Source organism: Penicillium robsamsonii (genome assembly GCF_028829455.1).
Source record: "Penicillium robsamsonii strain IBT 29466 chromosome Unknown utg000007l_segment0_segment0, whole genome shotgun sequence".
Taxonomy (NCBI): Eukaryota; Fungi; Ascomycota; class Eurotiomycetes; order Eurotiales; family Aspergillaceae; genus Penicillium; species Penicillium robsamsonii.
This window is the reverse complement of record NW_026643225.1, coordinates 297,447-321,483: the sequence shown is the minus strand read 5'-3', so window position 1 is coordinate 321,483 and position 24,037 is coordinate 297,447. Positions and strand designations below refer to the sequence as shown.

Below are 24,037 nucleotides of genomic sequence, written 5' to 3'. Positions count from 1 at the left end.
TCCCTTAATCCGCATTCTCCGCGTGCGATCGTTTCCACGAATCGACCCATTGTGCGATCCGCTGGCAGTTTGAGTCCACATCTGAATCCTGCTCGCTGTTCAATTCTACCACGATCTCTTCGTCGAATGCCTCCCGCGCTTCATCTGATAGGACGCCGAAGATTTCTGCGTCAACGTTCTCGTCCAGCTTTTTCTCGTGGTATCCCCTTGACATAGATATGTTAGTTTGAAGGTGTAGATAGGGCTGCGGGTCGATTGTCATACCGTGAGGAAAGTCGGTCGTATAGAATGTCTGTAGTGGGGCAGCGGAGGACAACGACGAGATCGATCCAGGACTTGGGGAAGAGGTCGCAGGCGTGCCAGTCGATTAAGTAGCCACCATTAGGAATTTCGTCTTCGAGAGCGTCGAGGAGCTACGTCGCGCATGGATCAACATGTGAATTTTTGAGTCTTGAACCATGGTGGAACGAGTAGCATTCCAGGCGAAGAGCAGATCATTGTGGGAAAAATTTCTTACCTTATCCTCATCGACCACCCAGGTCTTCAATTCCTCGTCATATTCATCGAAGCACCCACGGTCCTTTGCGACTTGATTAATGGACAGGTGCTTGAGGTCGAGCTCTTGCGCGAGTTGTTCGCAGTGGACGGTCTTCCCCACGCCAGGGGTGCCGGTGATGATCACATTTGGAGAGGTGCGCATGTTTTCTTATAAGGATAGAGATCTTAAAGTGGAATTGTAAATTGTAGATTGTAGATTGAAAATGGTTTCCCCAGATGAAATAATTCCATCGGACTAATTTTCGTCCCGGCTATCTTATCGTGGAGGGGTAAGTTACTGCATTGGGGTGTAAAAGACATCAAAGGTTTTATACAAAGAACAGTCTCTTGCATAAAGAATGCTTTTTTCCGTCTTTCTTTGCCGCTTATATATAAAAATGGGAAGGGGAAAAACAGACCACTAAAGAAAAAACACTTAAAAGACATCACGAGGCCGCATGCGCGGCCGTCTACTCTTGTTTATAGTAACTTGGCTTTGTTTTTATTTTTCGCTAATCATGATACAAAAGGTGTGCAATATGAATCGAATCGACTTGATTCTATGTGGCTTCATGTTTCGGGCTGGTCATACATAGTCTAGTACTGATTAGTATTTGAATAATGAGAATGAACCTTGGAATCATCACTCACTTGAGAAGCTCGAAGATCTTGTACTTTTGCAGATAAGGCGTTCCTCTGCGATATGCTTTGAGAAGGCGAGTGGGGTCCGAGGGCTTCACAAAGGCCCCGATCAGACGCTCCATTGCAGGGGAAGTCTTGAACATAGGATCGAACACGAGCAGGTTTGCGCTGCCGTTCTCTCGTATTTCAAATCCGACAATTGTCATAGAATGACCTGACTTGAGTTAGAGAGAAATAAATACGTGGTAAAGTCTTAAGAGGCTGTACCTTGATGTTGGAAGTATATCGGAGGGAGATCGGTCTGAACGATCTTTGTCTCGTCTTCTGGACACGCTGACCGGAAATAATCGGCGACATCAATATAAAGAGCATCGCAGGCCCGTAAATCACTTCTCTCTGACAGACTTCTGGCTTCACATCTGGATATCGAGGTCAGCGGGGATCGAAGCGAGGCAGACCAGACAACTCACGGAATTCCTAGGCTCATGAAAAGTGCTTGTGCCTGGATACTCGTTAGTATATAGAGGATGATCGATGCCGAAAGACTTACTTCAGGGGTCCCAATAAACTTGCGCGTATCTTTGATGCCACCTGTCTCGGCTCTTCCAGAACTATTGAACCCCATATCCCAGGCCGATTCAATCATATCCTGCAGCTCAAGAATCGTTGGGCCCTTATTGGGGAAGTGCTCATGGCCAAAGCCACGCGACTTTTTCAGCCAAGAAACCATCATCTGAATATTGCGATAGCCACAAAATCCGCCTTCCCGACGCATCTTGCAGATATGGCGGACTTTGGGGCTACATAAAAATGCCCGTCGGACGGATTTGTCCTGTTCGCACAGTCGAGCAAGAACAGGAATCAGATGATCGGTCTCGTTTTCCACTGTCTCGCGTCTTGTGAATTTGCCGTCCGATGTGATTTGGGTTTGCTTTGATATGCTGCCGCCTTTTTCCAGCATTTTCTTTAGCCATGATGGCATTTTCTTCTCGTGGGCATGAGGACCCAATTCCGACCGCTAGATCTTTGTTAGTACTTAGCTTTAAAGATGCAAAGTTGGGCAGATACCCCTAATCTCTTTGTGCCATCGGCATTGGTTGTCCTTGGCGGACTGTGAGGCCGTGGTGGCTTGGCGGTGTTTACTCGCGAGGAGTCTCGTTGCATCCCACGTTTGCCTCCTTTGTGAGAGCCGAGCATGTCGAGGGAATCTTCTTCATCAAAGGACCGATCATCCCCATGACCATATGCATCTACAGTTGAGCGTGCCGTTGTGGCCCCGAGATCATCCAGTGCCATATCCTCCGCAACGTGCAGATCCAGATGACTCGAGAGCTCAGTGCTTGCTATTGTCTCACCACATCCATGTGGACAGTCAACATATTTGTCTACGCCATCCTCGTCCGCTGGTGGTGGAGCCGAGTTTTGGCTGGTGAATTCTTGCGGGTTTTCCTGCAGGAAACCAGTTTCCCCAGTTTCTGGATGGCAGAATTCGATGTGTTGGGATACGAAGTCAGCATCGGAGTCCGTAAAAGGACAGAAAGGGCATGATATGGTGTTGTCAGTCATTATGGTTTTTTTTTTCATCCAGTGCTGACGCCGAGAGGGGAAATTGTTAGGTTGCTTGGCATATACCTGCGAGAGGAGCAAAATATGTCTCTGCATAGAATGCAGAATGCAGAAGAAAAACCAAAGTTGATCAAACAGTAAAGTCAGAAGTATAGACAAAGAAATCAATTTGATGCCTAAACGAGCAGAGGGTGCCCGTTCCCCGAGACCCACTACGGCGGAGTTTAGCGGCCAAGTCCACGGATACTTGGATTTACACCTCGAGGCTGTTCTTTCCATCTTTACCTTCTTACCTTCCGAACTTCCTTCCTCCCAACCTTGGAAGATTCCTTCCTTTTATGTAAACATTGAACTTTGGGCAGTTGCTCCCGAGTTAGACATCACATGATCATTTTATGTAATGATTCGGTACCTAGGTAGCTATACGTACTTGATTTCCTTTGCCGCACGTTTTCGATCCACAAGTCAGATATCATTCATCTACATGCAGAGCTCGGGCTACAAACGTCGCAAGACAGCGGGGTTCGCATACTCTGCCATCCCAGCCAGGGACCAAGACATCCTTTCCGATGGTACCGCAAATGAGCGATCTTCAATCCGATCTGTACATGGTATATTCCAGTTCTAGCAGTTAGTTTGCTAGTTTCTTTTAGTAGTCATCCGGCTTATATAACGATCAGGTGGTCTGACAGGAAGTATCCGAAGCCCTCCGGGGGAACCTTACCTTTTTGGGCCATATCTAAAATGCACCACACTAGCGCCTATATATACGTACGCTGTCACTGACAGTCTTGACTGTTGTATTATTAAAGGGTTGGCGTCATTAATGCTCATCACACGCCCTAATTTGAAAATGTCAATTATCTCTCTCGAAATCTTGTCTGTGATTAAATCTCACTGGAATCAATTACACAGTTTAGGCCACTCACAAGCCGCCATTTATCCCCCTGACTGCTGATCTCATACGGATGACCCACCAATATCCCACCAAATCCCCGACATCCCCACAAACAGCCACCACATCCATGGATGCCAGAAGCTTGAACTGAGTGCTCATCTGCCAAGAGTCCTTGGAGCCGCGATGGCAAGTGTCGAGCAGAAATCGCAGTTCCCTGCTCGCCGCCGGAGGAAGTGGGCACCCAAGCTCAAGTCTGGGTGTATGACCTGCAAGTAAGATCCAATATCTCTTTTTTCAAATACCAGAAGCACTTGCTGACCCCTCTACAGAGTTCGCCGAGTCAAATGCGATGAAGAAAAGCCCCACTGTCGACGATGCATGTCGACAGGTCGGAAATGTGACGGGTATGCTCACCCACCTTTTGTGGTAGAGGTTCTCAAATCATGCCACAATAATGATTCACGTGGACAGCGACTTGTTAAGGTGAGTAGTTCATAACAACGACCTTTGGATGATATAATCACACTGAATAGTACGATATGATTGGCCCTGGGAGTTCATCTCCTTTGTTTGAGAGTCACCTTTTGGACAAAGTAACAATCCCATATGCACATCTTTCGGAGCAAACTGACGGATTTCCACTACTGTCTGGACGAAATTCCCCCCTGACATACCCCCTGGCCGAATCGTGGAATACCCACTTCATGCCATTCGTCATCAATAAGTTCAGTCTCTCATTGAAAATGGCCAAACCCATCTACAATACTGTTCCCGATGTCCTTTCCAAGGCGGAGGAGAAGTCTGCTTTATATCAGGCCTGCAATGCTGTCGCATACGCTTACATGGACAACATTGCCTGGACTTCAAAGGCAATCTCGGATCGAGCTAAAGCATACGGATGTGCGCTTATGGCCATGCGTTCAGCTATCCAGGATCCTCAGCTATGCAAAAGCGACAATACATTATTAGCCATATGGCTGCTAGGACTATACGAGGTAAGATCCGATATAGCCACTAGCGAGTGTCGACTCCGCTAACACTTGAATTAAGCTCCTCTTAGGCGTACGAAATGGCAGGGACCAAGTCGCGACCCCTGGATGGCAAATCCACAACCAGGTGTTGTCAGAGGTGATTCGACTGCGTGGCTCGGAACAGTTTACTACCCGGAAAGGGCGGAATCTTTTTGTCATGGTTTTTAGCAACGTGGTAAGTTAGCCTTCATAGATAGTATTCATGGCTAACAGCAGCATGCTAGGAAACCCAAGCATTTATGTCTGGCCAAGAATGTAAAGAGGCATCGGCATGGTTTCTTCAGTTCCATAAACATTGCGAACCATCAGAATACGCAATGCTCCGGGCATGTATTTTTTCGCACCACTGTGCCCGCATCTGCAGCCGGATTCGGGCCATAATTGATACAGGTAACCTCGACGAGGCGCTGTCCGGCTCTCCGTCCATCCTCCAAGAGATGGATGAAGTGGAGCAAGCAACTCAACCCTTATCCCACGAGAAGGCGGTGGCAAGCTATGTGGTAGATCCCCCAATGGCGCCGTACGCTTGGCCGAAGGATGCACATCCGTGTTATGTCGGTGCTCAAGTCCTCCAAAGCAACTTCCGCATGCGCCTTTCATACTCAGTCTTGGAATTCTTAGGCCATGCACGTAAGGCCCCGGGTTGTACGCCTCAACAGCGAATGCTTTTCAAGCGGCACCAGCGTCGCTGCGTCGAGGAGATCCAAGCTCTTGTGGATAAAGTCTCACATATGCTGGATAAGTTGCCTGGTGTGGGGTCTAACGAGCCCCTTGACCAGAGTAAAGGCGTAGTGGATGAACTGGATGATAAAGATTCCGGCACTGAAGGGTCACCAGACACAGAACAAGCTCCATTCGAAGAATCACGCGAGCAATCCACCCCGGCTGTGAGTGTTTATCTTGACTTTCAACAGCCAATAAATGGGAAATCCACTCTATTGTTCAAACACAATGACTGTGGATTATCCGTTCTCCGGTTTGGGTTCGGAGAGATAAACGCACGAGAGGCAGGCAAGACCTAGTCCTAATCCAAGACATGTGTCTTTTCTTTGTATTTCACAGTGGCTTTATCTCCGGTGAAGATACAGCAACGTACATCTTCTATGTCCTGAACAAACCCTGTTTGGAATATTTCTATTCCACGTCGCCCTCGGAGCAATCTCCCATGGATATGTAATTCTTACAAGAGAGGACACATTGGCCCAGCATAAAGATATAAACAGTATTTTCTCACTCCATCTCATGGGGGTTGTGTTGACTTGATAACTCTGCCGGTGCAGTCTTCGCTGAAAGTTCTCTAACCTGGTTGTTCTGCCCTGGTAGACATATGGGGTACTCTGAGACCTCTGATGTTCCCTCTATTGGATTCTTGCGCACGGGATCTACCTTGGTCTTATGCCTGCGACTGACCAACCAAAACGCCACTGCCGCAACCAAAGCTAAGCCAACCACGACGCCAACCACTGGACCTGCGACCCAGGCTTTCGAGGACGAGCCATGTTCTGAGGTCATTGCAGCGGTCGTCGTTGGCTTGGATGTTGACGTCCCCGTATGACCAGGAGATGCATTCGTGGCCGCAGTTTCGGCGGGAAGGTTATCCAAGCCCGATGGCACCGCCAAGGTATTATACTTCAAGTTCATTGAAGATATAGTGGCGGTTGTGGTATATACTGAGGAGTAATTTTTTGTGCCGCTGGAGATCCATGTGCTGGTAGAAAAATAGCAAGAGGCACCGAGCGTAGACTGGGTCATGTTGCAGTCCAAAGTACCAGTGACGATAAAGATAGTGCTGTTCCAGAAGCTGGTAATATCGTAATGAAAGTCCTGGAAAGAAGGACCTGCAGTGAGAGTCTGGGGCAAGATATAGGCAGAAGAGGTGCATTGGTTGGTTGCGCTAGAGCGGCAGTCAATCTGAATTGTGGTGGCTGTAGCACCAGCACTTATGACACTTCCTTCCAGTTTGTTCATATCCATTTCATGCAAGGCTGGGAAGAGAATGTCGACATTTTTCGACTGTGGCGTTTTGGCCGCTGCCATAAGTATCATTGAGGCCATGGCCAGGGCCATACTGATGATACTGATATCGTGTAGGGTCATCGTATCATAGCAAGGAAGGGTAATAGAGGAAGGATATTTGACCTCTCAGTCTAGGGGATTGGGCTTTTTAATAACAGCAAGAAATGATCAGTTCTAGTGCACGGGTCCACCGTGACCTCTTAGACTTGTCAGTGCTTAGTTAGTGTGAGAACAGACGACGGGAATGAGATGGCGATCATCATTATTATGATTGGATCACAGCAATAATAGTGGGAGGTATAATCTTTCAATCCTAAGGTGCGGTCCTACAGATGTAAAAGGCTGGAAGCCCAAGTAAATGCCGGGTACAAAAATAGTATGTACTAGAAAGAATTCTCAAGCAAAACGCACCCAGATGGAAACGCCTTCTCCCATCCCTTATATTGGAAATTGAAATTTACGTTACGCTCAACTTAGGGTTTAGAGTGGATTCCGGCTTCGGGGCTAAGAAATGGGACGGGCTGGAGAGGGACGTGCAACTGGTTGATTTAGGGGCAGAGAAGCATTTATGCAACCATTCCAAATGATAATCTAGTCAACATGTCTCAAGCTTTACTCCGTACTTCGTGTTTATAAGGCCCTGTATGGTCAGCGCTCTACCGAATCTATACTAGGGCTTGGATTTAAACCCTAAATTTCCACTTGACTTTGTAGCTTAGCTTTTTGGGGGCATAAAAGGCAGATCAGACTGTTTCATTGTATATCAATTGCTGTTTGAGGCTGAGCTGGAGGGGCGTAAGGATGACTAGGCTATCTTGATAGGCTAGTTCGTTTAAACCCCCTTCCTATAATCTCCAGCAGAAAGTAAATATCCCAGGTTATACCCGGAAGAGTCTCCTGCACAAAGTAAGCTGTTGTTTTCGCCTTTTTCTGTGCTCTACCTACCTATAGAGCTGAGAAGGGGGATGAACTATCTATAAAAGGAGGACATCTAAAAAGAACATCTGACATCATTGAGAAGACTACTAGAAAAATACTACTAAAAGACATCACAAGGTGGCGAAAGTGGCCGTCTACTCTTGTAGATACACGCATAGAAGAGCTTAAGAACTGTTGACCTAATGCACATTGGATCAGTTCCTCATGGAGACAGACAACCTATACATAACTCTCTCCTCCATCTTCTCTCGTCCGCTCTACTCCATAGGAATCTTGCTAATCCGCATTTCGAGCACTATGAACCAATCTCCAATAGCTTATAAAAGGGCGGCACCCCAGTTCATGCATATACATACAACTTTCGTATGTTCTTATTGCTATTGTATATTACCAAAGATCCAAATATTATATTATCCAAGTCATATCATCATAAATATGCGTCATTTACAGATTGTCCATCATTCGCACCCTACTATAACTAGAGATAGAGACGTGATGTGCTCGGCTCACTAATATCCTCCGAGGTAAATGAGCAATGCAAGAAATCAACTGACCTGGAATCATTTATATCCAGCACTCGATTGAGCTTCACAGTCAACATCCGCCGGTTATCGTGTGTGGAAAGGTGCTATATGACAAGATTCTGTCCGGAACTACACCCCATTGCACCGGTTTCACTGTATGGTCAACAGCCATAGTAATGAGATGACACGCAGCGCTGATTGCCGCACTACACTGTCCAGCCAGCGGCATGTCCGATCTGAAGCGACGCAAGCCCAGAGCTTAGGCGACGATGGGTAGCAACATGCCATCCTCTTCACTCCACCCGAGTTCACCTACTAAGCAGGCAACACATCACAGCCTGATGGACATGGTGTTGGGCGGCGAGAAGCCATCCTCTTTACTCCGCTGGGGCTCGCCTACTAAACATACACCTCACAACCCGACTGATATGGCGATAGGTGGTGAGAAGACTGAAATGGAAACTAAGCTGGAAAGAGATGGGAACACCAACGCTCTCCAGCGATATCGATACCTGACTTGGCGCAAGAACGCCATACATCCTGAAGTTTCGTACGAACTTCTTGACACAGAGGAAAGCCTCCCAGAAGTCGTTCAAGAAGAGATATCTATCAAAGAAGGAAATGCTACGCCGGGAGTCAATGCCCAAGAGAGACTCCGTATCTTGAATACGAAATACTGGCTCCTGTCTCAGAGGTGGTGGTACTGTCGTCCTGACCTGGAAGATATTCAATTGAGGGCCTTGAAACTTTGGCGATCACACCCGCAGTGGTATATGCATCGTACACTCGTCGAGGAATGCGCCGATCGACAAGGATGCTGCGCTCGTGGACGTGGCTGCTGTCTTAACCGCAAAATGCTTCCGTCACGGAGTCTTGGTGTTGGACATTGCACGCTTGAATGTGCATGTTGTCGGAGAGCGAGAGGCTTTGAAGTTTCTCCCACCGATAAGAAACTATTGAAGGAACAGTTCAAGAACACCGTCCAGGAACGGGGCTACCGCATAACCAGATACCGACAAGTTTGGATTTGGGGCCTTGTCGCCGATAGCTGGGAGGACCCATTTGACATGATTGATGCACCGCCGAGCTACGATCAGATTGAAAAGAAAGGCGTGAAGGGACTGCTTGACTGGGTTCAAGCCAAGGTCTGAGGGGGTCCTGACAGCTCACGCCTCAAGGCTGTGATGGACTTGATCCGCGATCCCCAGGAGATGTGGAGTGACTGAAAACTGGAGTGGTTATTGTGGTTATTGTGATTTTCGCTTGGGACTCTTGTACTCTCCTATTAAACACAATAAAGTATCAATTGAGGTACTAGCTAATCGGGCTTATAACTATCAAACCGGGAGGAGGCAATGTGACTTGATACTAAAAGCCTACCATACACAGCAAGTGGTAAAAATGAGTGTGTTTTCTAAGAAGTGGTCTGCTCCCAATTATATAACCTCTGAATGCTTATAAAGCTGCACTAGCAAATTAGCGCTATATAGATCATATGATTTAATAGAGGCACAGAATTGAAGTATAATTAATATGGGCCCAAGGATGGCGCAGATCAATGTGCCTAATGCGGTTGGGGGGGCAGTTTTTTTTTACTACGGCGATACCATAATAAAGGGACTTGTATTGAAAATGGAGTGCCAAGGACTAAAGTGCCAATAGTGAAATCACTGTGCCAACAGTGTTCCACAAACCAACTCTTTCCCAGTCCTGTTCTGTGGAGCTCATCGTCAGCGGGCTACCTTATGAACATGGCAAGTGTGTTGAAGGACAAGTATAAACCAATTTCCAGGCGGATGGAGGTAGCAATAAGTCCAAGAAGGATGCATGCATCACTTTAGACTTTCAGTCGTTAGCCTATGGTTCTCGTTCGGCCTAACTGCAGCGGCAGATAGTAGGTGAGCTTTGTTTCAATTATGAGGCCAAAATCAAGTAGCCATCTAATGCGCAATTATAGGAGACTAAGTCTGTGATAGCTTCGGCCTGGGGATCGCTTCAGATTCAGGGTATGTGTGGGTTGTGCTAGCCAACCGTCCACCGATCGAAATGGATGCTGTTACTATCAAGCAAAATGAACCAAGATTGGGAAGCAACGTTGGGATGCAATGCAGATATGTCGTAGGCACTTTATACTCCGGAAGAATGTTCATCCGAGTGCAACCCAATGAGGGGCCTTTTTATATGAAAATGGCGTGATTGGTGGGGCCTCCGACATCGTTTGGTTCCTGGCTGAAACAGGCAGGCGGTCTCCACTCCCATAACTCTATTGCCAATTGAGTCACAACAAAAAAAAATATGCAGCCGGAAGTGGCCCCAGTGGTCTCCGCTTTCGCCGATTTCCCCTCCAAAACCACTTCTGACTCCCTTACATTACATTGTACACTGTCTTTACTTATTTTGGGTCGACATTATGGCTACCACCATTCTTGATGCGAATCTACCAGTGACTGCGAAGGCCCACAGCAATTGGGTCGTGCAGAAATTCGGTGGTACTAGCGTGGGCAAGTTCGCGCGCAATATCATTGAGCAGGTGGTCCAGTATGACGCATTTTTGTTCGAATTCGACTTTCGACTTGGAGACTGACAATCTTATAGACCCAGCCTTGTCAACAACAGAGTTGCTCTCGTATGCTCTGCGAGAAGCAGCTCTACCAAAGCTGAAGGCACAACCAACCGGTGAGTCATCGTGATACCCTTCAGCCATATCACAATTGAGATACTAATACCAATTTCTTCGGAACAGGCTATTGCGAGCAGCACGGGATGCTGAAAATCCTCGTTCGCGGCAATATCTGACGCTGGTGGAGGCTGTTCGTTTAGAGCATGTCCAAGTCGCCCAGGAGGAGTTGCAGTCGGTAGAAATAAGAGATCAAGTGATTGCGGACATTACCGGAGAATGTGAACGAGTACTCAAGTTCCTGGAGGCCGCTCAGACCCTGGGAGAGATCAGTTCGCGATGTGTGGACAAGGTGATGAGTACCGGTGAGAAGCTGAGCTGTCTGGTCATGGCCGCTCTACTACAAGATCGCGGGGTTGATTCGCAGTATGTGGATCTTTCCGAAATCATTGATTTCAACATCGGTGCCCACGGCTTGGATCAGGACTTTTATAATACCCTGGCAGCAGCTTTCGGCAGCAAGGTCGAGGCGTGCGGACATCGAGTACCTGTGATGACCGGGTACTTCGGCACCATCCCCGGTGGTTTGCTTGATCAAATTGGTCGTGGATATACCGATCTCTGTGCCGCCCTTGTCGCGGTCGGAACCCGTGCGCAGGAGCTGCAAGTGTGGAAGGAGGTAGATGGTATATTTACCGCGGACCCGCGTAAAGTGCCAACGGCTCATCTGCTCCCGGCCATCACCCCCGCCGAAGCCGCTGAATTGACCTTCTATGGATCCGAAGTCATTCATCCGTTCACCATGGAGCAAGTCATTCGCGCACGGATCCCGATTCGCATTAAGAACGTCATGAACCCAAAGAACGAAGGCACTATAATCTTCCCTGACTCTGTGGCCGAACTGGACAGAACCACACCGGGACATGATCCACGTCTGTTCCGGACCCGGAGTCCCAGTCTTGCGCAGACACCGAAACGGCCGACGGCAGTCACCATCAAGCATAATATCCTGGTGATCAACGTGCATTCCAACAAGCGGTCGCTCTCCCATGGTTTCTTTGCCGGCATTTTCTCCGTATTGGACAAGTGGCGCCTATCCATTGATTTGATCTCGACCAGCGAGGTCCACGTGTCCTTGGCTCTTCACTCAGAGATGCCGCTTTTGAATGGAAATGGACAGGATGAGTACCAGGTCATTAATGACGATCTCCAGGGGGCATTGAATGACCTGGAGAAGTATGGAACTGTCGACATCATTCCCGAGATGGCCATTCTCAGTCTGGTGGGCAAGCAGATGAAGAATATGGTTGGAGTCGCAGGCCGTATGTTCACCACCCTCGGAGAGAACAGTGTGAATATCGAGATGATCTCGCAAGGTTAGTGAATAATTGCTGATCCCCAGTCCCCCACACCCCCTCGCTCTACCCTTTTACCCCTGACTGGGGCTAACTGGATCTTTTTCCCCCTCACAGGTGCAAGTGAAATCAATATCTCCTGCGTCATTGAAGAGCGAGACGCCGACCGTGCCCTGAATATCATCCATACCAGCATGTTCACCTTCTTGGACTAAATGTCCCACATTTCCATCGAGCAAAAAATCATTGTTGTTTAAGATATCCCTTGGGTTTTATTTGTGATAGAAAAAAGTTATGCATCCACCCGAGGTCATGCCCCTGTCTTTAGGGGGCACGGCTTTTGTTGGGAAAACCAAGCATAGGCTTTCTTTTTTTGTGATGCATGGGCTTGGCGTTGTCTCATTTTTTCCTAGTTCTTTTTTTTTTGGTCTAGAATAGAAGTTATGAAGCGTTTGTTTCATGAGGGATGGTTTCCTCTAGGTGTTCAGCCTTGAAGGGATATTCGAATCCTATTTCGCATATATCAGATTTTTTCTGTCACCTTGTCCCTTTCCATTGTATCAACCCTCGCTCTTTTTGGCTCATTGAATAAAACTGAGTCTACTCCGTACCTCCTGATTTACACTGATCATACGATCCATACACGATAGAAGCAAAATCTATAGATATCACATGTCACCGTGTTCTAGAGGTTGTGGATGGGTGAATGGACTGGAATCTGGCCATTATTATCGGCGTTTGAAATCACTCCTAGCTGGATCCTTTCAATATTGCTACTGGCATGCTGCCATTTACAATCGTAAAGTACGGTTCCAACCTGTCTATATTGATCGTTATTGTCATAATGGCGTTACGTTTAGCTGAATCTAGCCACCTCATGTCTCTCTTTAATTTCACTTAAGATTCGGAGACTGCCACCTTTAGTGTTACTGTCGGGCTATCTCGAAGCCTTGTGGTACAGGTATCAACTTAGATCCCCTTCCTTACCAGTGCCCTCCTTGTCCTCCTTTTCCCCGACAGTGGCTCCTGGGTATTTATGACGCAGTGGATAGGACCCGTTTGATTAAGTGGAGGGCTAGTACGTCGTTGGATTCTCCAATGACTTGGGCATGGACGGAAAGTAGCATGGCGAAAGAAGAAACAGGTAGTCCGACCCCAAGTGCCCTCAGGGAAACGACAAGAAAGGAAAGCCATGGTAGAGGAATATTGTACGTACAACGACCTAGATGCGGAGTACAGTGCATGAATCTGTTACATGGGGTCTCTGATATACAAGCAAGGGCACATAGGGAGAGAGACTAGAGACCTCCCCTAGATTGAAATAATAGATCCTCAGTTATAGTTTCCATTTATTATTTTATACTTTGCCCGTACTCCATGCTCTCTGTACGGAGTTTTGACTATTAGGTTACGGAACCTGCAGACTAGAGTGCAGCACATGCGTTGTACGGAGTAGAGCTGGACAGTCGGTTGGCCCTCGAAGCACCCGAGAGCCATTTGCCACTAGCCAAGGGCGTTAGGGAGATCCTCCATGACAGCGGAGAAACAAGGGGTGAAAAGCACCGTTTCAGTTACATCGACACGTCTGCATACCGGGTTAACTGGACCAATTGGAGTGGTGTGAAAGGGTTTAAGAATAGTCGGCATCTGGCATTGTCTCAGTCTCCGATGTAGTTGGATTGTCATGCAACATCTTGCAGAACTATCACCGTCGACTTGTAGCCCTAGACCTAAAGATAGATCGGGATGCTTTCAATATGCCATATATAGGTACAATATATGTCCAATAGTGCCATATTCAATCAGGCAATAATGCAAACCTGACATACTTACACTCCTCGGTGGATCAGATCGACGCTAGAAAATGTGAGCAAGGGAGGGGACCCCCTTTGGTACCAGATGTTGAAATAACAGTACCAAGAATACCACCTGGATATGCCCCACCTTCCATAGTAAAACGCGCGACGCGTCTAGCAAGTGACCATACGTGACATGTATTCTCATCTCTCCATCGATCTTCCTCTCTCTCCTCCCCCCGCCTTTCTTCTCACAGGAAAAATTGAACATTTCTAGAATTCTATAATAATGATTTAGTACCTTCCGAGGGAAAGAGAGAGAGAGAAAAAAGACATCTCTTCTGTTTGTCACGGAGCCCCATTCCAAGGTTTTGCGGAAACCCGGTTTGCCATCCAAGGATCAGCTCTCTTTTCTTGTCTCTTGTACTCTGTATTTCACTCTCTATCTCTACAGAGTATCCTCTATCCTCTATCCTCAGCTTCAACGCCATATTTGGTTATCTTCCAATCCCAATTCTCGTCTGTTATCTGTGCCGGATTCGCGCCCCAACTGGGAAGTGTGACGCCTTAGCGCCTTGTGGCCCAACTTGTCTAAGCTGCATGACGGCCTGAGGTTGTTGGCTTTTCACTTTTATCTACGGGGTATCATTGGCCCAATCGGAATTCTCTGCACAGTCTCGTCACATCTAGAAACGGCTCGCTCGTGTGTCGCAAACTCGGCCGGAGGCCTTGTTTCCAACAGTCGCGCTCTCCCCAAGTCTGTTTACGCGTCATATGGTCCCTCTGTTGGCTGGTGACACTGTGACTTGGTCCCTTATCGTTTAGGTTATGGGATCGACGCGTTCTACGGGCGCACACTATTCCTCAGTGCTAGCCCCATCAGCCCAGGAGATCATCAGATCGCAGCCCCGTCTGCAACCCTCACCGCTACCACTCCAACCCATTCACAACTCGTCTTCCCATCCGTCTTCGGGCCCGCACAGGCCATCGCCGACAAAAGGACTTCGTCCTCAGGGCTCCCATTCGCGCTACGGAAAACTCGGTTTCGTCCCCATATCCGCTCCTCCTCCTCCCATGTTTACCACCGACTCCCCAGCCAAGAAAGCGCCATTCCCCATCTACTCTCAAACTTCTCTGCCACATTCTGCTCTCTTCACCACCTTCTCCAGCGTCAATCCCGAATCATCAAAAGAAAACCTTCGCGAAGAACCATCCAATGACAGCTTTGCGGACTTCCCAGAGCCGTCTTATGATTCCAAACTATCGATGAAGCGCACACTCATGGAGGCTGCGCCGCTCAAGGAGCGATCTAACAAGAAACAAAAGCGCGACGACGCGCCGATTGCTTACCTACCGGAACCGCACGACATGCCACCAGTGGACGATGATGGCACCAAGCCTCCATACAGCTACGCTACCTTGATCGGGATGTCAATTTTGCGCGCAAACAATCGGCGCTTGACGCTAGCGCAAATTTACAAGTGGATCTCGGATACCTTTTCGTACTACAAGAACAGCGACCCCGGTTGGCAGAATAGCATCCGCCACAATCTCAGTCTCAACAAGGCATTCATCAAGCAAGAGCGGCCCAAGGATGATCCCGGCAAGGGTAACTACTGGGCCATCGAGCCCGGTATGGAGGCACAATTCCTCAAAGACAAGCAAGTGCGCCGCGCCACCATGTCCAGCCTTCCTCTTCCTGCTGCTCCACAGAGAGATCTTATTCCTCAGTCGCAAACCACAAGCACCACGACCTGGATGGTACCGCCGCAGCCCGCTTACCACGCGCCACCTCATCACGCGCCTGCTCCTCGGCCGGTCCCAAATGACTTGTCTTCGGATGCTACATTACCTGCATCTGACCCTGCTCTTCAAGATGATGCGGACGAAGTTGTTCCGGTTCCTGCGCCACGCGCACCGCCGCGTTCCTCTCCGCCGCAGACCATACGGTCATCTCCCCCCATTGCTCCTCCCCGATTTGCCCGCCAGGGTACCCCTCCCACCCCCACTCAATCCGGTCCTACCCCCGCACCTCGCCCGCGCAAGCGCAAGTCGATTACCATGAATGACAGTGGCTATTTCTCATCCTTGGAGTCCTCGGCTCTCAGACCTAACAAGGCTGGGCATATCTTGACATCCGATCTGGATATCGAGCCTCCGCGCATTAAGCGCGGTCGTGCCGAAGAAGAGATCGCGCGCATGCGCAGCTCATCTCACGATGTCAGCCCAGGTCAGCCGGCAGCTCGCAAAAACCCCAACCCACCAACCGGTTCATCGCCCCTCCGCAGCCAGTATGTGAGCATGCAGCCGCCTCCATTGACGCCTATCATCAAGTTTAAGAAGCCTGCCCGGCCGCCACCATCTGTGTCCCCCAATACCAACCTGCGAAACCATCGCCGAAAGATCCAGCAAATGGTCAACTCGCCCATCAAGCACCTGGGTCTTTCTGAAGATGCCCTTCCTTGGAGCCCTGCTTTCAATCTCCAGGAAGAGAGTTATACCCCTCACGATCATTTCCATGCCTCCTTTGACGTTTTCGCGGATCCTGGATCAGCACAGGTATCCTATGGGTCTCCCGAGAAGCGTTCAGTGAAGCGCACGCGCACTGGCAGTGGTAACACTGTGCTTTCAGACATCACTTCGGTAAACATCAATAGCCGCCTGGGTATGCCCTCGTTGTCCCGCTCCAAGTCCATCTTCCCTGAGTCGCCGTCCAAGCTCCCAGATATAAACCGCTTTGGAGATGCTGGCCAGGAAGATTTCTTCTCGTTCCATCTCTTCGACGAGAGCAATGACAGCCCAAGTGAAGTCGATGGTGTTGATCTCTTGCAAGGCTTCCAAAAAATTGGAGGTGTGAGTAAGGATGACACTTTGAAGCCTAGGGCACTTCATCGGCCACAAATCGGCCACCGCAGCAATACGACCTTGTTTTAAGACGCCCTCAGTTCACGATTTGTTTTGTTTTTTTTTTTTGGTTTCATAGGTGGGATCTCTGGGAGACACCTTGTTTGATTCTGTTTTTTGTCGTTGATTCTTGCATTATTCTCCCTACTACCCCTCTATTGTCCTCCTGCTTTTATCGCCCTACAGCCTTTGTTTCTTGATTTTTGGATTATCCTGGAGTTGGTTCTCAGTGATGTTTCCAAGGTCTTGTGGGTGGTGTTTTTCTTTGGGAGTTTTTGGGCTGCGCTGATGGAGCCGGTTCTGACATGTCCTCCTCCACTGAGCCCGGAATGGCCTGGTTACGATATTAATGACGATGCTAAGATGTACATGCAAGCGATGGTTTTTATGATTTGGATATCGGGGTTGGGGCTATCTTTATGGGAAACTACTGGAACACACATTGAAGGCGTTATTTGATATAATGTATGTAGTTAGCAATTGAAAGTCATTATTTGTCTGCTTATCAAACTATTCCATGTGCCATTCAAGCTTTGAAGGGTATCTGATTGACCTGATAGATCTAATAGAGTTAAAAAAAAAGACAACAGAAATGCATAATACCGAAACGCCCTATCCAATGGATGCCTGTGGCTGGTAAGCCCAATCCACCACTATCTCCCCGGCAAGATTGAAATCCTCCAGTCACCACCCAGCCTCAGCCTCTTTTTTTAATCACTGCTTGAACAGCCGTTGCAGCCACAGTTGACACACTGAATCGTCTGGTCCTCCTTGAGCTGCGCCTTGGGCACTCGGCAGATACACGTAGAGTTAAAATTCGTCTCTTTCGTTTGGACACAGCGCAGACAGCACAACTAGAGAAGCCAGTTAGTCAAAGTCTAATAAAAGTGCTCTCAAGGGCAAAGCTCACCTTCTCATAACCTTGCTTCTTCCACTTGGCAATCAAGTTGGCATCGGCATACTTGTTCTTCAGCAGGAAATCATATAACTCTTTCGAGATCGCTTCTTTCTCGTAGTAAAGTTCATAAATGTATCGTGAGCCTGTTAGAGGGGCAAATGTCAGTAAAACAGTATTTCTCGATGCGGGAGGAGTAACTCGTACGCTGATGACTGATCTGGAATATAGGCCAGAGAACTTCATATTTCTTCTTTCCCTCATGCGATGCATTTTCCGCATCCTTCATTTTGTTGCTGAATTCTAGCAGGGTATCTTCGAGATCGTCGAATCCAGCGGGAGGCGGTTTGCGATTTCGAGAAGTGCGAATGGGAGGCATGGTGGGCGATATGTGACAGACAAGAATAATAAGATAGATGTATATCCAAAGCGATCCTGTTCGATCTGAGACTGTGTCGACAGGGTAGTTTTTCTTCGATGTTAAATGAGAAACGAAGGACGCAAGTTGCTATCGATAGGGAAAACTGCGCGTCATTTTTGTGCCGTTGTCGACCGCCTTTGATTTTGAATTGCGGTCTTCCTCCAGCTACCCTCCGTCGCCTTGCTGTTATCTCATTCCCCTCCCATTTCACCTCAATCGCTACTCGCATCACCTATACCGCCATTATGGAACAACAGCTCGATCTCACTAAGCTCTCCGAGAGTGATAAGAAGGAGCTTAACCAGGTCCTCACCAACGAGGCTCAGAAGTCCAACATTCAGCAGAGTATGTGTCCATCTTTCTATCGGATATTTAAGGATCTATATTTCACGATCTATATGATCTGAATTATGGTCCTAATGCTAGATATCATCAGCCCTGGAATCAATCATAGCTAACATCAATCCCTTCCAGCCGTCCACCACCTGAACGAAGTGTGCTGGGAAAAGTGCGTCACCAGCAAGATCACCTCCGGCACCCTCGATAAGTCTGAGGAGTCATGCGCACAGAACTGCGTTGACCGGTGGATGGATACCAGTCTGGCCATCCTGTCCAAGCTGGATAACATGCGCGGTGGTCCCGGTCACTAAGCATTTGTCTTGTGTTCTTGGTTTCTGCTACTGTTTCTGATTGCTGTCTGATGTGATGTATGTCTATGGGATATAAATTACTGTTCGTGGGGACTTATTTGGTTGGAGCTTGTTATGCTCTGATTTTGCTCCTTGGATGGCGGTTAGTTTTATTTTGGGGTTTATGGATGGATAGACGGATTGTGGAACCATCACTTGTATACTAGAGTGTCAATTTATGAACCATGTTGTCTTGTACAATATATTTTGGATTTGTTGTGGGATGTTTGTAGAATAAGTGCTTTATATTATGCTGTGATGTTACCATCTTCCGGATTATGGGAAGGGTGGTGAGAATATGCAATATAGGCCATGTTAGGTTAGAGAGCCATTGCATGTAGACTGGGTATAAATAGCAACCTTATAAACAGTATAGGAACTGGGGTGACTGCAAAAATCCACCTTATATAGAGCAGGTCTATCAACCTGGCGAGGCTGGCTCTTGTCTCAATGCACTGCGGACCAATTGGCCATTTACACCATCCCTGGTCAACATGGGGTCAACATGGACTAGAAGGTTTTACAACAGTACGACACACTACGACACATTACGTGATCTGGAACATGTCTTAGCCATTACAGGACCGACAAGTCCGGCGATTCTTTTGGAATCGTGCATTTCACTTTCACAAGTTATGTTCTTTTTGATCATTCAGCCCGGCTGGTATTTTAGCATCACCGCAGTGTAAAACAAAGTTCGCCAAAACCCTAAGAAATCCCTTTTCAAGCATTCCCTGCTTAGACAATGGCCAACTTGGTGGCAGCAATGTCAAGAGCATCGACATCGGGGGTAAGACGGGCGAAAGCCTTCTTGGTTCCGTCAGGGCTGAAGAGAATGTTAGCTTTCAATCCGCCTTTATTCAATATAGAAAAGTAAAACATACCGGATAAGAGTGTTGATCTTGACGGTGTCAACATCGTACAGCTTCTTAAGAGCCTGCTTAATCTGGCGCTTGTTGGACTTGACGTTGACGATGAAGACGAGGGTGTTGTTCTCCTCGATCTTCTTCATGGCGCTCTCAGTGTTCAGGGGGTACAGAACAATCTTGTTGAAGTCCAGAGCGGGGCCGTGGTTGACGGACACGCGGGGGTACTTGGGGGACCGCGACAGCTGGAGGGTCTTGGGGCGGTGGAAGGTGGCCGAGGTGCGGACCTTGCGGGACTTGTGAAGCTGTTGCCACAACCGCGTTAGCGATAGGCTCCAAAAGGGTTTCTTTGGTCTGCTTCATCTTTTGCTACGTACCGAAGCGCCCTTGGCAACCGCCTTGGCGGCGGCGTTGGCCTTGTTCTTGCCTGTAGAGAATATTCGTTAGCCTAGTGAACCAGTGAAAAAAAAAATCTTCAAAAAGATCGATCGTCGATTGCCAATTGTGAATTTGCAGGTATGGATGTGGTAGGTCGAGGATTCTGGATCATAGGCGCAAATTTGAGATCGGTAGGCATATAGCGATGCAGATAGGTGCTGCGATATGTCCTGGTGTTTCCAGCGATTTGCGAAGTGATCTCCAAATATCGAAAATTTTGAATCCAAAATATCTTCCTCCACGTCCACACGGCGAATTCACAATTGGCAAAGCGGCGATTGCAATCAGAAGAGCGCATTGTTATTTGAACATACCGGTCTTGTTGTCGGAGGGGGCCATGGCTGTCGTCGGTCGCTGTCGATGATGGATTATCGCAGTGTCAAAAGTCGAACGGATTTGGAGTGGTCTTCGCTTAGCGAAAACCCTAGTGCTGTGTGTGGGTCAGGTGACCTGCAATCTGCTGGGCCTTGGTATTCTTGGTATTTTTCAGTACATCGTCTTACGGTATAGTTACTTTTTTGTCCAATCAGAATGAACATCGTATTTGGCTCTCTTTTCATTTTCTTGGACAGCTTTTCATTTGCGTGCCAGTGACCTCCTCTCCTTATTGTATATTCGGCCCTCAAGGAGATCCGAAGAAACAACCTATTCTTGATATCTATATCTATCCCTCTAATTTTTCGGTTCATTGCAATCATCAAAACATGGCTCCCCAAAAACGATCCAAGAGGCCGATGTTATTGTCGCATAGTCGGCCTCCCATTGTCAAATCCAAGGACGCTGCACTTTCAGCCAAGGCTACCCGCACTCTGATTCGATCTCATCATCGACTTCTCAAAGTCCGAGCCCAAGCTCTGGCCGCCGGGGACGAAGCCCGAGTCAGCAGCATTGACGCTCAAATCAAAGCTAATGGCGGTCTCGAAAGCTATCAGATCGCCAGTAAACTAGGCCAATCGATGGATCGCGGTGGAGATTCCAGCAAAGTCCTCATCGACTGGATTAAGCCGCAATTGAAGCAATGGAACAACACCATTCCAAAGGTCCGGGTCCTTGAAGTTGGAGCTTTGAGCACCAAAAATGCTTGCTCTACGCACCCAGCCTTGGATGTCACCCGGATCGACTTAAATTCACAAGAGCCGGGGATTCTCAAGCAAGATTTCATGGAGCGGCCTTTGCCCTCCAGTGATGATGAACGTTTCAACATGATCAGTCTGTCATTAGTGCTCAACTATGTTCCTGATGCTACGGGACGGGGTGAAATGCTCAAGCGTTGCGTCAAGTTCTTGACTTCGAAATGTCCCATTGAACTTGTTCCTAGTCTCTTTCTGGTATTGCCTATCGCATGTGTGGACAACTCACGCTATCTCAATGAGGAAAGACTAGGGGAAATTATGACTTGCCTGGGCTTCCATCTTACACAAAGCAAGCGGACTTCAAAACTGGTCTTTCATCTATGGGAACACACTGGTACCTACGCGCCCAAGGTTTTTAAGAAGGAAGAGGTGAGGTCCGGCAAAACAAGAAACAATTTCGCCGTCATTCTCAACAAGAAGTGATTATTTGCATGCAAAACGAAATGCTATTATACTCCATGTACAATGCTGCAAGTGGAAACTAGTTTGCAGAGAGCATGTCTTGTGGCAGGAAGGCCCATACAGTTCCCACAGCTGCCAATATCGAGGAGATGATGAGCAGAATCCAATCAAGGATGTACTCACCTCGACTGATCTCCTTTCCAAAGATCTTGAGATAAAACGCAAGCGGGAAGATAATGCAGATCGTGAAGCACAAGAACGATCCTAAGAAAGCCATGATGCGGTCGAAAGCCGGGAAGATAACCGCCAATATAACAATCATGGCCACTACAAAAACACGGACCATTGCCCGTGAGATTTTTTGTAGCGTCTCCGAGCCGTTTTCAACAGGCACATAGCCGCCTCCGAGTCCACAAAGAACTTCAAATGTGGCCACAAGAGGCCGGGCACTATTTTCTGGTCAGCAGTGTCTGAGGACAATTGAAGGCATTAAACTCACTTCAGTGGCACTTTCGTGAGCGGGATGATCGCAATGAAGATCACAATACAGACTGATATGGACTGTGGGTAGTCGGTGATGGTGAGGATGTTGGCAGTGATTTCGTCGCGGACGATATCGCCAAACATGAGCCAACCAATGATCGCCATTGAGCAGTCCAAAGTAAACTGTCAAATTGTTAGAATCGAACTTTATCCTAGTCACACAATGTTCTTACTGTAAAGATATAGGTCACCGAAAGACTCTTCCCGTATTTCTGAGGGTGTCTCATATCTCTGTAGATGTTAGGGAAAACACCGTGGCCACCCCAAGGTGCTTTTCAGCCAGTTAGCCTTATGATCACAATTGCTTTTGGATGTTTACTCACACATAATAAGACCAAAACTCAGAGGGAGTGTAGCCCAGTTCTCAGGGAAGAGGAATGTAGTAGCTGGCTGCCGCAAGGAGCCCGGTGCATCTGGCTTGATAAGGCCATCGATGCAAATGAGTACCACAACTTTTGAGCGTTAGTTCCGTCTATCAGCGCTAGCCCGGACGAAGACTTACTTGATGTGCACGAAATTATACCCAATATGCTGGTAATACTCAGGAATCGTAGCGGCAGGAAATTGAGCGGTACAAGCACAACTCCACAGACGATCTTCCATTGGAAGATACTCAATCCTGGTACCAGGGCATATAAACTGTCTGCGAAAAGCACAACCAGCGCCACGCATGCTCCTAGAAGTTCTAAGCAGAACAGGAAACTGGTTACCAAACGGGCATGTTGCCCGAAACTGATATAAGCCAGATCAGCGTACGTTACAACGGTCTGGTCGACATCCAGACATTTGGCCAGAATCTTGGCTGTATAGGAAGTAGTAACTGCCGAGAAGACAAGGAATGCCAGTCCCAAAACCCACCCGGCGTGCTTCATTGCCAACGGAAGACTCAGCAGGCCGATACCAATAAGCACATTGACCGAGTTGAAGATGGTTTGGGGGACGGTGGATTGCCCAACAATAATATCCTCCTGGGTGCCATCTTCATGTTGGACATGCTTGACTAGCAATGGGCCGCGATCCAAATCTTCTGACCCATCCACATACGCATGGGGATGATGCTCTCGGTGGAATTGAATCGCATGCCTCATCGTCGACGTGCTCATCCGCGAGGAGACAGTGCCATACGAAGCTGCAAAACTTCTATCAAACGACGAAGCAAGCAGGCCAGCACTAGGCAGTGCCCTCTTAGAAGACTCGAGCGCTCGTGAGTCCCCTTCATCCTGGTCCGAGTCCGAGTCCCCCCGAAGCAAAGGCCGGTCCACATCCGAGTGCCGGCCCCATGATTGAGAGCTTCTTGACCCATATTCTTGGCCAGTGGCAATGCCGAGATCATCGTCCGAGTACGTGGAGACAAACGAAGACCGGCGTGGGATGACTTCTGGGAAGGCCGCGGCTCTCTGCCAAGACCGCGCGAAGTTGTCTATACTGTTAGGACCCCCGCTTGGCGGACTCTAATCGAGTACGATGGAGACCTGCGCAGAGTAGTTAGCTAATCTGGCCTTTATCAATGACAGAAACCGCATACCTCTGTCTACCGCCGAACTCCGACTCCGTAATCGGACTCCCGCGATCTTGATGGCCATAATCGTAGGAGCTTGGTGTTGCAGCTGGTATCCTCGACGAGCCATGGACTGATTCACTGTCGTGATCTTCACCTATTCTTTCGGCCCTTGACATATTTTCCCGTTATCAACACGATATGCGACCCTATAGATGAGGTTTCCAAGTTGGTGTTTCCCAGGGGTGAAGTGCAGGAAAGGAAGTCAAGACTGAGAGAAAGGAAAAAGTTCCCTCACTTATCACATGGAGATAGCTCCCAGCGACA

At 48.2% G+C, this 24,037-nt stretch overlaps 12 protein-coding genes across 12 annotated transcripts; 6 read left to right on the top strand and 6 right to left on the bottom strand.

Moving 5' to 3' along the window:
• Window positions 1-4: 4 nt before the first annotated feature.
• N7447_010403 (nucleoside triphosphates FAP7) lies at window positions 5-700 on the bottom strand (the record flags this gene model as incomplete). Its single annotated transcript, XM_057234665.1, has 3 exons — window positions 5-206; window positions 265-413; window positions 518-700. The coding sequence occupies 3 exons, from the start codon at window positions 698-700 to the stop codon at window positions 5-7; spliced, it is 534 nt and encodes a 177-aa protein (XP_057080885.1).
• A 397-nt stretch (window positions 701-1,097) lies between these two features.
• On the bottom strand, window positions 1,098-2,745 carry N7447_010402 (uncharacterized protein; the record flags this gene model as incomplete). Its single annotated transcript, XM_057234664.1, has 6 exons — window positions 1,098-1,134; window positions 1,189-1,393; window positions 1,447-1,598; window positions 1,650-1,681; window positions 1,730-2,197; window positions 2,248-2,745. The coding sequence occupies 6 exons, from the start codon at window positions 2,743-2,745 to the stop codon at window positions 1,098-1,100; spliced, it is 1,392 nt and encodes a 463-aa protein (XP_057080884.1).
• A 1,081-nt stretch (window positions 2,746-3,826) lies between these two features.
• Window positions 3,827-5,561, top strand: N7447_010401 (Zn(II)2Cys6 transcription factor domain-containing protein; the record flags this gene model as incomplete). The annotated part of the gene is made up of 5 exons (XM_057234663.1): window positions 3,827-3,915; window positions 3,973-4,126; window positions 4,177-4,638; window positions 4,694-4,849; window positions 4,899-5,561. Coding segments are annotated over 5 exons (1,524 nt in total), but the record flags the coding sequence as incomplete, so codon positions are not given.
• Window positions 5,562-5,904: 343 nt separating this feature from the next.
• N7447_010400 (uncharacterized protein) lies at window positions 5,905-6,771 on the bottom strand (the record flags this gene model as incomplete). Its single annotated transcript, XM_057234662.1, has 1 exon — window positions 5,905-6,771. One exon carries the CDS (start codon window positions 6,769-6,771, stop codon window positions 5,905-5,907), a length of 867 nt encoding a protein of 288 aa, XP_057080882.1.
• Window positions 6,772-8,422: 1,651 nt separating this feature from the next.
• On the top strand, window positions 8,423-9,304 carry N7447_010399 (uncharacterized protein; the record flags this gene model as incomplete). Its single annotated transcript, XM_057234661.1, has 1 exon — window positions 8,423-9,304. One exon carries the CDS (start codon window positions 8,423-8,425, stop codon window positions 9,302-9,304), a length of 882 nt encoding a protein of 293 aa, XP_057080881.1.
• A 1,259-nt stretch (window positions 9,305-10,563) lies between these two features.
• N7447_010398 (aspartate kinase) lies at window positions 10,564-12,402 on the top strand (the record flags this gene model as incomplete). The annotated part of the gene is made up of 4 exons (XM_057234660.1): window positions 10,564-10,691; window positions 10,749-10,829; window positions 10,897-12,146; window positions 12,243-12,402. The coding sequence occupies 4 exons, from the start codon at window positions 10,564-10,566 to the stop codon at window positions 12,338-12,340; spliced, it is 1,557 nt and encodes a 518-aa protein (XP_057080880.1). The 3' UTR covers window positions 12,341-12,402.
• Window positions 12,403-14,749: 2,347 nt separating this feature from the next.
• On the top strand, window positions 14,750-16,855 carry N7447_010397 (forkhead box transcription factor; the record flags this gene model as incomplete). The annotated part of the gene is made up of 1 exon (XM_057234659.1): window positions 14,750-16,855. One exon carries the CDS (start codon window positions 14,750-14,752, stop codon window positions 16,853-16,855), a length of 2,106 nt encoding a protein of 701 aa, XP_057080879.1.
• A 680-nt stretch (window positions 16,856-17,535) lies between these two features.
• On the bottom strand, window positions 17,536-18,099 carry N7447_010396 (BUD31 family protein; the record flags this gene model as incomplete). The annotated part of the gene is made up of 3 exons (XM_057234658.1): window positions 17,536-17,679; window positions 17,736-17,866; window positions 17,928-18,099. 3 exons carry the CDS (start codon window positions 18,097-18,099, stop codon window positions 17,536-17,538), a joined length of 447 nt encoding a protein of 148 aa, XP_057080878.1.
• Window positions 18,100-18,386: 287 nt separating this feature from the next.
• On the top strand, window positions 18,387-18,791 carry N7447_010395 (Tim10/DDP family zinc finger protein; the record flags this gene model as incomplete). Its single annotated transcript, XM_057234657.1, has 2 exons — window positions 18,387-18,486; window positions 18,616-18,791. 2 exons carry the CDS (start codon window positions 18,387-18,389, stop codon window positions 18,789-18,791), a joined length of 276 nt encoding a protein of 91 aa, XP_057080877.1.
• A 587-nt stretch (window positions 18,792-19,378) lies between these two features.
• Window positions 19,379-20,524, bottom strand: N7447_010394 (60S ribosomal protein uL23). Its single transcript, XM_057234656.1, has 4 exons — window positions 20,449-20,524; window positions 20,074-20,123; window positions 19,715-20,001; window positions 19,379-19,656 (listed from the first exon to the last, which is right to left on the bottom strand). Exons 1-4 carry the CDS (start codon window positions 20,471-20,473, stop codon window positions 19,569-19,571), a joined length of 450 nt encoding a protein of 149 aa, XP_057080876.1. The 5' UTR covers window positions 20,474-20,524; the 3' UTR covers window positions 19,379-19,568.
• Window positions 20,525-20,838: 314 nt separating this feature from the next.
• Window positions 20,839-21,690, top strand: N7447_010393 (25S rRNA (adenine2142-N1)-methyltransferase; the record flags this gene model as incomplete). Its single annotated transcript, XM_057234655.1, has 1 exon — window positions 20,839-21,690. One exon carries the CDS (start codon window positions 20,839-20,841, stop codon window positions 21,688-21,690), a length of 852 nt encoding a protein of 283 aa, XP_057080875.1.
• A 58-nt stretch (window positions 21,691-21,748) lies between these two features.
• N7447_010392 (putative transporter) lies at window positions 21,749-23,889 on the bottom strand (the record flags this gene model as incomplete). The annotated part of the gene is made up of 6 exons (XM_057234654.1): window positions 21,749-22,118; window positions 22,169-22,335; window positions 22,386-22,483; window positions 22,536-22,664; window positions 22,715-23,661; window positions 23,738-23,889. 6 exons carry the CDS (start codon window positions 23,887-23,889, stop codon window positions 21,749-21,751), a joined length of 1,863 nt encoding a protein of 620 aa, XP_057080874.1.
• Between the last annotated feature and the right edge of the window lie 148 nt (window positions 23,890-24,037).